Source organism: Salvelinus sp. IW2-2015, unplaced genomic scaffold (assembly GCF_002910315.2).
Source record: "Salvelinus sp. IW2-2015 unplaced genomic scaffold, ASM291031v2 Un_scaffold1244, whole genome shotgun sequence".
NCBI lineage: Eukaryota > Metazoa > Chordata > Actinopteri > Salmoniformes > Salmonidae > Salvelinus > Salvelinus sp. IW2-2015.
Window position 1 is genome coordinate 15,521 of NW_019942795.1, and position 13,918 is coordinate 29,438.

The 13,918-nt window shown below is 41.9% G+C and overlaps 1 protein-coding gene across 1 annotated transcript in view; it reads right to left on the reverse strand.

The window, feature by feature from the left end:
- Window positions 1–241: 241 nt before the first annotated feature.
- pgr (progesterone receptor) overlaps window positions 242–13,918 on the reverse strand; it is a 48,677-nt gene continuing 35,000 nt past the window's right edge. Inside the window, exons 8-9 of the mRNA XM_024137576.2 lie at window positions 10,917–11,074; window positions 242–2,209 (exon numbers count right to left, since the gene is read on the reverse strand). Coding sequence (XP_023993344.1) covers window positions 2,054–2,209; window positions 10,917–11,074 — 314 coding nt within the window. The 3' untranslated portion in view covers window positions 242–2,053. The remainder of the gene's footprint in view (window positions 2,210–10,916; window positions 11,075–13,918) is intronic.

The window sequence follows — 13,918 nt, forward strand, 5'->3', positions numbered from 1 at the left end:
ACTAGGATGTTTTGATGTCAGTGCCAACCGTATCAATGTGTTGATAGCACGTCATCAGCTGACTTGAGTACCGGATGTCATTAAAACTAGATGTTTGGATGTCAGTGCACCAACCGTACAATGTGTTTGATAGCACGTATCAGCTGACTTAGTACCGTGGATGTCATTAAAACTAGGAGGTTTGATGTCAGTGCCAACCGTATCAATGGTTTGATAGCACGTCATCAGCTGACTGTCTCGCTCTCTCTCTCTCTCTCTCCTTTCCTCTCTCTCTCTCTTACTGTCTCTGTCTCTCTCTCTCTATCTCTCTCTTGCTGTCTTTCTCTCTCTCTCTCTTGATGTCTCTCTCTCTCTCTCCCTCTCTCGCTCTCTATGTCTTTATCTTGTGGATCAGGGAGGGGGTCCAGATGGTATTTCCTTATCGCAGAGCAATGGAACATTTATTTTTCCACATTTCTGCGAATAGCAATGGCATTGAAATAGCATCATTCCCCTTGTACTCCCTTTACAGGTCTCTCTTGTGAAATATATTTTAACTTAATGAGATAAAAAAATACAGTGGTTATGTAATTTAATGGTACATGAAATAGAATAGCATTGTGTATTTTGTACGAAAATGTAACTTGCAGAACTTGAGATATATAAACGCCTGCCTAGCCATCAGGCAGGGAGTGTGACATGTACGTAACTGAAAACAAACACAAAAAGCAAAACTTGGTATACCAGTTTTAAGGTTGCGTTTGAGACGCAACAGCACCCTATTCCCTATATAGTGCACTACTTTCAACTAGGGCCCATGTCACTCTGGTCAAAAGCAGGGCACTGTTTGGAATAGGGTGCCATTTGGAACATAACCTAGCTCTCTTACAAGTCTAGCAAAACAGTAATTCTCACAAATTAAAAATGCTAACACAACTTCTTTATATACGTTTCCACCACCTCAAAGGATAAGAGTGAATTGAAGGTCAGGGAGGCACCTTAACAATATTTTGATGGATTCACCACAGTTCTAAGAGGAGGTCTGACTGGAGGATGGAACATATCTGCCCGTCGTTAGGACTAGTGTACTTCAGCCAGGGCAGACAGACCTTGGAGAAGGAATCATTCTGACACAAAAATAAATAAAACCCAACTAATACCTCCCCAAAATCTTCACGTTTTAACTTGGCCCAAATAATGCCTCCCCAAAACTTTCACGTTTAACTTGGTCCAAATAAAACCTCCCCAAAAGCTTCACATTTTAACTTGGTCCAACTAATGTCTCCCCAAAACCGTCTTGTTGAATTTGGTCTAAATAATACCTAGCCAGAACTTTCACATTTAACTTGGTCCAAATATCACCTATCCAAAACCTTCATGTTTTAACATGGTCCAAATACCACCTCCCCAAAACCTTCGCGTTTTAACTTGGTCCAAATATCACCTCCCCAAAACCTTCACGTTTAAGTTGGTCCAAATAATTCCTCCCCAAAATCTTCACGTTTTAACTTGGTCCAAATAATATCTCCCCAAAACCTTCACGTTTAACTTGGTCCAAATAATACCTCCCCAAAATCTTGACATTTAACTTGGTCCAAATAATACCTCCCCAAAACCTTCTTGTTGAATTTGGTCCAAATAATACCTAGCCAGAACTTTCACATTTAAATTGGTCCAAATATCACCTATCCAAAACCTTAATGTTTTAACTTGATCAAAATAAGGCCTCCCCAAAACTTTCATGTTTAACTTGGTCCAAATAATCCCTCACCAAAATCTTGACATTTAACTTGGTCCAAATAATGACTCCCTAAAATCTTCACGTTTAACTTGGTCCAAATAATACCTGCCCAAAACCTTCACGTTTAACTTGGTTAATTTTCTTAGTTTCAATGATATGATACACCCACCGGACAAAGACCTATTTTCAAATCAACATAACATTTTGGTCGATATTCGATTGATATTGGATGATGTTGATAAAATATTTCTTCAACTCTTCTTGCTCTTTGGGTATATTCTATTCTTCCATGGTGCTTTGCGCGGTGCAGGTTTGGTTGTCTCCTGTGTTTGGTCACTTGGCGTGGAAGAGGAGGGTCTTGACCATGCCGGCCAGGACCTTGGGGAGCTGGGAGGAGATGACCTCTGACATCATTTCAGGGAACTCAACCTTCATGGCGTCAGCCTGGATGTAGGTACTAAGACAGTACAGGTTCACTTTCTTCAAATCCTGGCTGGAGAGGGGGGAGAGATGGGAGAGGAGAGTATAGGGGAGGAGGGGAGATGGGGGAGAGATGGGGAAGGAGCGAATGGGGGAGAAGAGAGATGGGGAAAGGAGATATGGGGGAGGGGAGAGATGGGGAGAGATGGGGAGGAGGAGAGATGGGGGGGTGGAGGGAGGGGGGAGAGATAGCGGGGGAGGGAGGAGGATGGGGCAGAGATGGGGGGAGAGATGGGGGAGGAGGGAGAGATGGGGAGGAGGAGATATGGGGAAGGGATGCGAGGAGCGGAGAGATGGGGGGAGGGGAAGACTTGGGGGAGGAGATGGGATGGGGCGAGAGATGGGGGGAGAGATGGGAGGAGGGAGGTGAGGGAAGAGGGAGATGGAAGAGATGGAGGAGGGAGGGAGAGATGGGGGGAGGGGGAGATGGGGGGGAGAGATGGGGAGGAGGGAGAGATGGGGGCAGGGGAGAGAGATGGGGAGGATGGGAGAGATGGGAGGAGGGAGGGAGGGGGGGGAGAGATGGGTGGGGAGGAGGGAGAGAGGGGGAGGAGGGGGGGAGGAGAAAGAGCAAAGGAGAGTGATGGGGGAGGAGGGAGAGATGGGAGGGAGAGATTGGGGAAGGAGGGAGAGATGAGGAGATGAGGGAGGAGGAGAGATGGGCGGAGGAGAGAGAGGCGGAACATGGGGCGGGCGGAAATGGGGTGGATGGAAGAGAGGGGAGGAGGAGGAGGGGGGGGAATGGGGAGGGGAACATGTTGAGCATTTTGGTCCTCAACAAATCATGGTTCCTGATACCTAAACTTTTACTCAACGATTTACGCAGTGGTTTGTAATAGGTTACATATCCATAACTGGCACCTAGTCACAGCTGACAGATAATATGTCAGATTAATAATCACAGTATAAAAAACTGCCACTTAGGCTAATGCCACACAGTGATACCAACAGGTTCAGTTACAGCAGTAGAACTACAAAACGTGCACTGTCGAATGACGCAGTTGACTTATCCAACAGTTCAGTTACCAGAGTAAGACTACACAAAGGTGCATCTCCGAATGACGCAGCTGCATTATTCAAACAGTTCAGTTACAAGTCAACTACAAGAGTGGCAGTGTCCGAATGAAGCAGTGCATTTATCAAACAGTTCAGTTACAAAGTAGACTACAACAGTGCATGGTCCGAATGACAGACAGTGCCATTACTCAAACAGTTTGGAACCCCTTGGTTCGTTACGCGATGGAGGATGTCTTGGTCTTATATATCTATCTTTATTGTAATACATTTTAGTATAGGCCCTCCAACCCGTACCAAAGGGGGGAAAAAAGAGGCATCTGGGGATCAACTGATGCGTGGTTTAGTTCTCCAAATCATTATCATTGATCACTTTCGTTCCGTAACTCAATAGATGCAAAGACATAGGGTAAATTACGAAACATGTAAAAGGCTCTTTTCCTTCTATAAAGCGCGATACTAGACTAAGGAGAAGCTACAGGAGAGCCATGTAAGCTTTTCCTTTAATTAAAGCCGTTAAGACTAAGGAGAACTAAAGGAGCATGTCTAAAGCTTTTCCTTTATGAAGCCGTCTAAGGACTAAGCGAGAACTAAGGAGAGATGTAAAGCCTCTTTCCCTTTCAAAAGCCGTCTAAGGACTAAGAGAAACTAAGGAGACGCCATGTTAAAGCCTTTATTTCTTATATAAAGCCGTCGTAAGAGCATAAGGAGACCTAAAGCGAAGCATGTTCAAGCCTTTTCTTTATAAGCTCTAAGGACTAGAGGAGAACTAAGGAGAGCTGATGTAAAGCCTTTTTTCCTTTATAAAGTCGTCTGAGACTAAGGAGCGACTAAGGGAGCCACTGTAAAATGCTTCTTCTTTACTAAACGCCGTCTGCCAGGACTAAAGGAGAACTAAAGGGAGGCCATGCTAAAGCTTTTCCTTTATCACAAGCGTACTGAGGACTAAGGAGAACTAAGGAGAGCCATGGTAAAGCGCTTTTCCTTTTAATAAAGCCGTCTGAGGACTAACGGAGAATAAAGCGAGTAGCCTATGTAAAGCCTTTTTCTTATATAAGTCCGTCTAAGGACTAAGGAGAACTAAGGAGACTATTCAAAGCTTTTCCCTCTTTATGTGAAAGCCGTCTGAGGATCTAAGGGGAACTAAGGAGAGCCATTAAAGCCTTCTCCTTTATTAAGCCCGTTCTCCAAGGACTAATTATATATCTACGGCAGAGCCAGCTAAAGCCTTGTCCTTTATATAAAGACGTCTATATAGTAGCACTAAAGGAGACTAAGGAGAGCCATGTAGAAGCCTTTTCCTTTATAAAGCCGTTAGAGCTAAGGGAAACTAAGGAGGTGCCATGTAAGCCTTTTCTTTCATAATCGTACCATGAGAGTAGAGAGAGAACTAGGGAGCCATTAAGCCCGTTCCTTATAAAGCCGTCTAAGGACTACGGAGGGATAAAGGAGGCCATGCTTAAGCCTTTTCTTTAATAAGCCGTCTAGGACTAGAGACTAAGGGATGCATGTAAAGCCTTTCTTTATAAAGCCGTCTAGGACTAAGGAGACTAGGAGCCATGTAAAGCCTTTCCTCTTATAAGCCGTTGAGAGCTAGGAGAACTAAGGAGCCTGTAAGCCTTTTCCTTTTAAGCCGTCTGAGACTTAAGGAGAACTAAGGAAGCATGTAAGCCTTTTCCTTTAAAGTCGCGTCCTTAGGACTAAGGAGAACTAAGAGTGAGCGCTGTAGCCTTTTCTTTATTAAAGCGGTCTTGAGTCGACTAAGGAAACTAAGGAAGCCATGTAGCTTTTCCTTAAAGCGTGAAGACTAAGGAGAACTAGGAGAGCCTGCTAAAGCTTCTTTATGAAGCCGTTTGAGGACTAGGAACTAAGGGAGAGCAGTGAAAGCCTTTTCTTTATGAAAGCCGCTAGACTAAGGAGAATAGGGAGCAAGAAGCTCCTAAACGTAAGGATAGAAGCCATAATTTTCCTTGTATAAAGCCGTTAGGGACTTAGTGAGAACTAAAGGAGAGCCATGTAAGCCTTTTTATAAAGCCGTCTAGGCTAGGGAACTAAGGAGCATCTGTAAAGCCTTTTTCCAATTTATAAAGCCGTCTAAGCTAGACTAGGGACTAGGGAGCATGTGTTTTATTAAGCGCTAGTAGGAATAGGAGAGCCGTAAAGCTTTCTTTCCTTTATAAAAGCCGTCTGACGAGTATAGGAGAACGTAAAGGAGGCCCATTGTAAGCTTCTTTTAAAGGCTGTGATAGCCGTTAAGGGCCTTAGGAGAACTAAGAAGAGCCATGCTAAAGCTCTTTCCTTATGGGCCGTTGTAGGCTAGGAAGACTGTAGGAGCACATGTAAGCCGTTTTCTTTCCTCACACACGTCTAAGGACTAGAGAATAGGAAAGCCATTAAAGGCTTCTTTTTAGCGTTGTAGGAATGGAGCATGTAAAGCCTTTTCTTTATAAGCCGTCTAAGACTAGGGAGAACTAAGAGGAGCCTGTAAACATGCCTTTATAAACCGTTAGACTGAGACCACTTAGAGAGATGTAAGCCTATATATATTTAGGTTAAGGACTGAGGATGGCCTGTGCCTTTTGTATAAGCGTTCTAGAGACTAAGGAGAAACTACGGAGGCCATTGTAAAGCCTCTTTCTTATAGCGTCTAGGCTAAGGGAACTAAGGAGACATGTAAAGCTTTTCTTTTAAAGCGTCTGGACTAAGGAGAATAAGGAGCATGTAAGCCGTTTTCCTTTATAAGCCGTCTGCGCACTAGAGAACTAAGGAGAGGCCATTAAAGCTTTTCCCTTTATAAAGCGCTAGGACTAAGGACTAGGAGAGCCATGTAAACTTTTCCCTATGAGACAGCTCTAGGATCTAAGGAGAAACTAGAGAGACAGTGTTAAGCCCTTGTTCCTTTATATAAGCCGGTCTAGGACTCAGGAGAATAAGGAGGCCTGTAAAGCCTTTTCCTTTAAACGCCGTCTAGGATAAGGAGAACGTAGGAGGCCAGTGTAAGCCTTTCTCTTTAAGCCGTTAAGCTAAGGAGAACTAAGGAAGAAGCCATGTAAAGGCTTTCCTTTATAAGCCGCTAGGACTAAGGAGAACTAAGGAGAGCCTGTAAGCCTTTTCCTTATAAGGTTGAAGACTAAGGAGAACTTAGGGCAAAGCCTGTAACACTTTTCTCGTTATTATAAAGCCGTCTGAAGGACTAAGGAGAACTAGAGAGCTTAGCTTCAGTATGGTAGGACTAGGCTGAAGCCTTTCTTTATTGAGGTCTAGGACTAAGGGTGAATAAGGAGGCCAGTGTAGCCTTTCCTTTAAAGCCGGTTGAGGACTAAGGGAACTAAGGAGAGCCATGTAAAGCCTTTTCCTTTATAGCGTTAGGGACTAAGGAAACTAAGAGCACAGTTAAGTTAAAGCGTTAAGGACGAGGCGACTAAGCATGTAAGCCTTTCCTGTATAAAAGCGTCTGGCTAAGGAAAGTAAGGAGAGCTTGTAAGCCTTTGCCTTATAAAGCCGTCTAAGGACTAAGGAGGACTAAGAACCATGTAAAGCCTTTTCCTTTATAAAGCCCGTCTAAGACTAAGGAGGACTAAGGAGACCATGTAAGCGCCTTTCCTTTATAAAGCCGTCTAAGGACTAAGGAGAACTAAGGAGAGCCATGTTAAAGCCTTTTCCTTATAAAGCGTCTAAGGACTAAGAGAAGCTAAGGAGAGCCATGTAAAGCCTTCTTATAAAGCCGTCTGGACTAAGGAGAACTAAGGAGAGCCATGTAAAGCCTTCCTTTATAACCGTCTAGAGACTAAGGAAACTAAGGGAGCCTGTAAAGCCCTTTCCTTTATAAACCGTCTGAGGACTAAGGAGACTAAGGAGAGCCATGTAAAGCCTCTTCCTTATTAACAGCGATCTGAGGACTAAGGAGAACTAAGGAGAGCCATATGTAAAGCCTTTCCTTTATAAAGCCGTCTGAGGACTAAGGAAACTAAGGAGAGCCATGTAAAGCCTTTCCTTTATAAAAGCCGTTCTAAGACTAAGGAAACTAAGGAGAGCCAGTGTAAAGCCTTTTCCTTTATAAAGCCGTCTAAGGACTAGGAGAAGCCTAAGGAGGAGCGCAGTGTAAAGCCTCTTTCCTTTTATAAGCCGTTGAAGATAGGGAACTAAGGGAGGCCATGTTAAACCTCTTTGCCTTTATAAAGCGATCTGCAGGACTAGGAGTAATCTAAGGCCATGAAGCCTTCATTTAACAGCCGTTGGTGGTAGCTGTAAGTTTTCCTATAAAGCCGTCTGGGACTAAGGAGAACTAAGGGAGCCATGTAAAGCCTTTTCCTATTTAAAGCCGTCTCAGGACTAAGGAGAACTAAGGAGAGCCATGTAAAGCCTTTTCCTTTAAAAGCCGTCTGAAGACTAAGGAGAACTAGGAACCATGAAAGCCTTTCCTTTATAAAGCCGTCTAAGGACTAAGGAGAACTAAGGAGAGCCATGTAAAGCCTTTTCCTTTATAAGCCGTCTAAGACTAAGGAAGACTAAGGAGAGCATGTTAAGCCTTTCCTTTATAAAGCGTCTAAGGACTAAGGAGAACTAAGGAGAGCATGTAAAGCCTTTCCTTTTATGAACAAGCCGTGCCTAAGGACTAGTAGGAACTAAGGAGAGCCATGTAAAGCTTTTCCTTTATAAAGCCTCTAGGACTAAGAAGAACTAAGAAGAGCCAGTAATAAAGCCGTTTCCTTTATAAAAGCCGTCTGACGATAAGGAGACTAAGGAGAGCCATGTAAAGCCTTTCGTTATAAAGCGCTTGAGGACTAAGGAGAACTAAGGAGAGCCATTGTAAGGCCTTCTCCTTTATAAAGCGTCTGAGGACTAAGGAAACTAAGGAGAGCCAGTAAAGCCGTTGTCTTTATAAAGCCGTCTGAGGACTAAGAAACTAAGGAGAGCATGTTAAAGCCTTTTCCTTTATAAAGCCGTCTGAAGAGCTAAGAGAACTAAGGAGAGCGCATGTAAAGCCTTTTCCTAGCCTAGAATTAGGCCGGTAAAGCCTAGTCCGTGCCGTTGAAGGACTAAGAGAATAAGGAGAGCCATGTAAAGCCTTTTCCTTTATAAAAGCCCGTTCTACAGGCCACTCAAGGAGGAACTAAGGAGACCATGTTAAGCCTTTCCTTTATAACCGTCTAAGGATAAGGAGAACAAGGAGAGCCATGTTGAAACCTTTTCCTTAAAAGCCGTCTAAGGGACTAAGGAGAAACTAAGGGAGCATGTAAAGCCTTTTCCTTTATAAAGCCGTCTCTAGTCACACTGAGATCTAAGGAGAACTAAAGGAGAGCCATGTTATCAAGCCTTTTCTTTATAAGCCGTTAGACTAAGGAAACTAAGAGACCATTGTAAGCCTTTCCTTTATAAAGCCGTCTAAGACTAAGGAAGAACTAAGAGAGCCAGTAAAGCCTTTTTCCTTTATAAATGCCGTCTAAGGACTAAGAGAACTAAGGGAGACCATTAAAGCCTTTTTCCTTATAAGCCGTCTAAGACTAAGGAAAGAACGTAAGAGAGCCATGTAAAGCCTTTTTCCTTTTATAAGCCGTCTAGGGACTAAGGAGAACTAAGGGAGAGCCATGTAAAGCCTTTCCTTTATAAAGCCGTTCAAGACTAAGGAAACTTAAGAGAGCCATGTGTAAAGCAGCGCTCTTTATAAAGCGCTCTAAGGACTAAGGAGAATCTAAGGAGAGCCATGTAAACCTTCTTCCTTTATAAGACCGTTACTAAGGACTAAGGAGGACTAAAGTAGGACCATGTAAAGCCTTTTCCTTTATAAAGCCGTCTAAGACTAAGGGAGACTAAGGAAGCCATGTAAAGCCTTTTCCTTTATAGACCGTCTAAGACTAAGGGAGACTAAGGAGAGCCATGTAAAGCCTTTCTTTATACAAGCGTTCTAAGGACTAAGGAAACTAAGGAGAGCACTGTAAAGCCTTTTCCTTTATAAAGCCGTCTAAGAGGACTAAGGAGAACTAAGGAGAGCCATGTAAGCCTTTTCCTTTATAAACCGTCTGAGACTAAGGAGAACTAGGAGAGCCATGTAAAGCCTTTTCCTTTAAAAGCGTCTGAGGGACTAAGGAGAACTAAGGAGAGCCATGTAAAGCCTTTTCCCCTTATAAAGCCTCTGAGACTAAAGGAACTAAGGAGAGCCATGTAAAGCCTTTTCCTTTATAAAGCCGTCTAGGACTAAGGAGAACTAAGGAGGACCATGTAAAGCCTTTTCCTTTATAAAGCGTCTAAGGACTTAAGGAGAACTAAGGGAAGCCATGTAAAGCCTTTCCTTTATAAAGCCGTCTAAGGACTAAGGAGAACTAAGGAGAGCCATGTAAAGCCTTTTCTTTATAAACCGTCTAAGGACTAAGGAGAACTAAGGAGCGCATGTAAACCATTTTCCTTATAAAGCCGTCTGAGGACTAAGGAGAACTAAGGAGGCCATGTAAAGCCTTTTCCTTTATAAGCCGTCTAAGGGACTAAGGGAACTAAGGAAGACCATGTAAAGCCTTTTCCTTTATAAAACCGTCTAAGGACTAAGGAGAACTAAGGAGAGCCATGTAAAGCCTTTTCTTTATAAAGCCTCTGGGACTAAGGAAACTAAGGAGAGCCTGTAAAGCCTTTTCCCTTTATAAAGCCGTCTGAGACTAAGGAGAACTTAAGGAGAGCCATGTAAAGCCTTTTCCTTTATAAAGCCGTCTAGGACTAAGGAGAACTAAGGAGAGCCATGTAAAGCCTTTCCTTATAAAGCCGTCTAAGGACTAGGAGAACTAAGGAGAGAGCCATTAAAGCCTTTTCCTTTATAAAGCCGTCTGAGGACTAAGGAGAACTAGGGAGCCATGTAAAGCCTTTTCCCTTTTATAAGCCGTCTGAGACTAAGGAGAACTAAGGAAGAGCCATGTAAAGCCTTTCCTTATAAAGCCGTCTGGACTGAGGGAGGAGCTAAGGAGAGCCATGTAAAGCCTTTGTCCTTTATAAAAGCCGTCTAAAAGCTTGGAAAAGGAAACTAAGGCAGAAGCCATGTAAAGCCCTTTTCCTTATAAAGCCGTCTGAGGACTAAGGAGAATAAGGAGAGCCATGTAAAGCCTTTTCTTGTATAAACAGCCGTCTACAGGACTAAGGAGAACTAAGGAAGAGCAATGTAAAGCAACTTACCTTTATAAAGCTCGTCTAGACTAAGAGAACTAAGGAGAGCTGTAGAGAGCCTTTCCTTTTTACACCGTCTAAGATAAGTAGAACTAAGGGAGGAGCCATGTAAAGGCCTGTTCCTTTACTAAAAGCGTCTAAGGAGAACTAAGGAGAGCCATGTAAAGCCTTTTCCTTTATAAAGCCGTCTAAGGACTAAGGAGAACTAAGGAGAGCCATGTAAAGCAGACTATAAAGGAAAAACATCAAAAGTAACCTAAAGAGAACTTCATATTGAAGCCTATATCATATTGGTTCTTTATACTACATTATACCTTGATATAAATGTACAGGGCCCGTGATGTTGGCAAAATTTATACGCTTTGGTTGACCGGATTTGTTTACACTTTAAGGATATCTGTACAAGGTGCATCTTCGACTACCTCCGGAGACGGTCAGGAAGATGTAATCAAAATCAGATCACAATGTGGACAAGATCAGGACAATGGACGCATGTTAGAAGCAGGTATAAACAGGGCCTATGAAAAGAGCAGTGACTTCCTGTCCTGTCCAGTACCTCATGCATGGCATCCATGAGCTTGGTGAGATGATAGAAACGTTGAGAGGAGGCCACCATGCCTCTCTCCTTCAGATGGATAGCCTTGGTCAGCTCCCGAATGTAGTTCTGTCTCATCTCCTCAAACTGGGCCTGGCTCTTTAAACCCTCCAATGGAACTACGGAGAGAGACAAGGGACAATGGGTCATCAACCCGGAAACAATATGGTTTCATCCAAATGGCACCCTATTCCCTGTATAGAGCACTGCTTTTAATCAGGGTCCATAGGCATCCGGTCCAAAGTAGTGCACTATGTAGGGAATAGGGTGCCATTTTCGATGAAGCCTATATTTTAGACATGGACGGTCAGACTGCCCTGAACTCTAATTCACAGAGATGTTACTGTACATAAAGGTCCAATGCAGCTGATTTTAATCTGAACATCAAGTCATTTCTGGGTAACAAATAAGTTCCTTACCATGATTTGTTTTCAATTTTAAAATGGGCAAAAAGAACAAAAATACAGTCTTAGCAAAGCGCAATTTTCTCAAGCAAGAATTTAGCTGGGACTGTCTGAGTAGGGAGTGGAAAACTACTGTAGCTGTTATTGGCAGAGAGGTTTGGAACTCTCTTTCTTATTGGTCTAATTAATTTAACTAATTTACCACATGGTGATGTCACCGCGGAAGGCCACTAATTCATCCCATGAAAATAGGCCACAAAATGTCAGGCAGTCTTTTCAAACAGCTCCTACAAGGGCATTATCATCATGTTCACAATGTCACAGTATTATTCCAACATCATAGTGTAAAACTATACATGAAACACAGAAAAATCACATTTTTGACTGCACTGGGCATTTAATCGTCTCGCATCATTTCAATATAAATGGACCATTAGACTAAGAATTACATACTTTTTCTTGAGGTCGTTTATTTTCCACATGAGTGAGCAAATATGCAGTGTGAAATATGTAGTGTAAATATGCAGTATAAATACGCAGTGTAATTATGCAGTGTAAATATACAGTGTAACCCCATCTGTAATTCCATGCTATTTAGTTAAAACAATAAAATCCCACGATGATGAATTCGTCATATAAAGTTATTGGTATTCTCCACAGGGAAGGTAAATGAGCTGAATTCCCATTTAATGGATCTAGTGTTAACTGGCGCCAGTTCCAACCGATTGAATACTCAGGAGTCTTGAACATAGCGCTCCAAAGTCACCAAAGAAGGAGTCCTCTGTATGAAAGCCATCATGATTTCAAGCACTGGTAAAACAACACAGTACCATTTCCTCTTTAAAACATTACATTGATGATGACTCGCTACCGTTTTCGGCCTCACAGACTTTCTTAGGTCAAATAAGAACAGAACAGACAGAGATCTGAAGCAGTGTGTAAAGTCTTGGTTAACTTATTATCTCTGTGCGCTAAATGGTGCACTGTCCCTATAGCCACTATGGCTCTGGTCAGAAAGTAACCAACTATAGTAGGGAACAGGGTTCATATTGGGACACATATATTGCCACAAGATGTAGAATATACAGTGTTTCATAATGTGTTTGTTGAACTGGGAAAAAGTGAACTGGGACAAGGGAGGATTTATGAAGCAGCTGTTTATAGTCATTTTTACACTTGACCTTTACATGAAAGAGACTGAAGCCATCGAAAACAAGTTCATGGTCAGGTCTCACGAAATCCAAGGGACTTTAGTTCTAAAAGTGAATACAATTTAATGAGAGTAGTTGCATATCCACAAAGTTATTAAAGTAAATACAGATTAAGCATAATATGAAGTCACACAGGGTACACAGACGTGATGTTGTAAGCCCTAAAAAACAAACAATTGTCACTATTTTATGTCACTGGCTCTCTCCTTTTCACCTGGTACTTCAGGAGAATAAATAGTAGGTCTTTGTGGCTGCATATTTACACTGGATATTGCCCACTGTATATTCGCATGTTATATTTACACAGGATATTCACACTGCATATTACACGGGGTATTTCACACTGTATATTTACACTGTATATTTACAGCGGATATTTCACACTGATATTTACACTGACATATTTCACTGGGTATTTCACACTGTATATTTCACACTGTATATTTACACGTGATATTTACACTGCATATTTACACTGCATATTTACACTGGATATTTAACACTGTTATTTTCACATCTGTATAGTCACCTGTAATTTTACACAGGATTTCACACCTGCGATATTTACATGGGATATTTCACACTGTATATTACACAACACTGTGTATTTACACTGGATATTCATGTATTTACACGATATTCATGATTCGCACTAATTACAACGTAATTTTACACACTGCATATCCTGTATATAATGGTATTCAACTGTATAGTTTACAATCTGAATATGATGTTACACTGTATATTAATGTTATTTACAATTTACTGTCATATTTACCAGGACTATTTCACACTGCATATTTACGATATCGCCTGTAAATTTACACAGCTGTTCATGGATATTACACTGTATTTCAGATAATTACCGTTTATAGCATTGAAATTAAGGTTATTTCACGGATTCACACTGCGTATTTACTGTATTTTACACATTGGCAAATTCACTTATTCATGGATATTTCACACTGATATTTTAACTGTATAACGGGTATTTCACACGCAATATTTACAGACTAGTACATTTTTACACATGGATATTTCACCACTGCATATTTTAATCGGGATAGTTTCACACTTGTCATATTCACACTGTGTATTTACGACTGCGATACTTACACGTCTATTTACAACTGCTCAGTACTGTCATTATTTACACTGGATATTTCACAAGGTATAGTTTACAACACTGCGATATTTCACCCTGCTATTTACACGTATAATTTCACACTGCATATTACACCTGTATATTTTCATGGGATATTCAACAACTGTATAATTTAACATATAGCGTTTACACGGGATATTCACACGCAATAATTACAGCTGCATTTTTACAACTGGATATTTC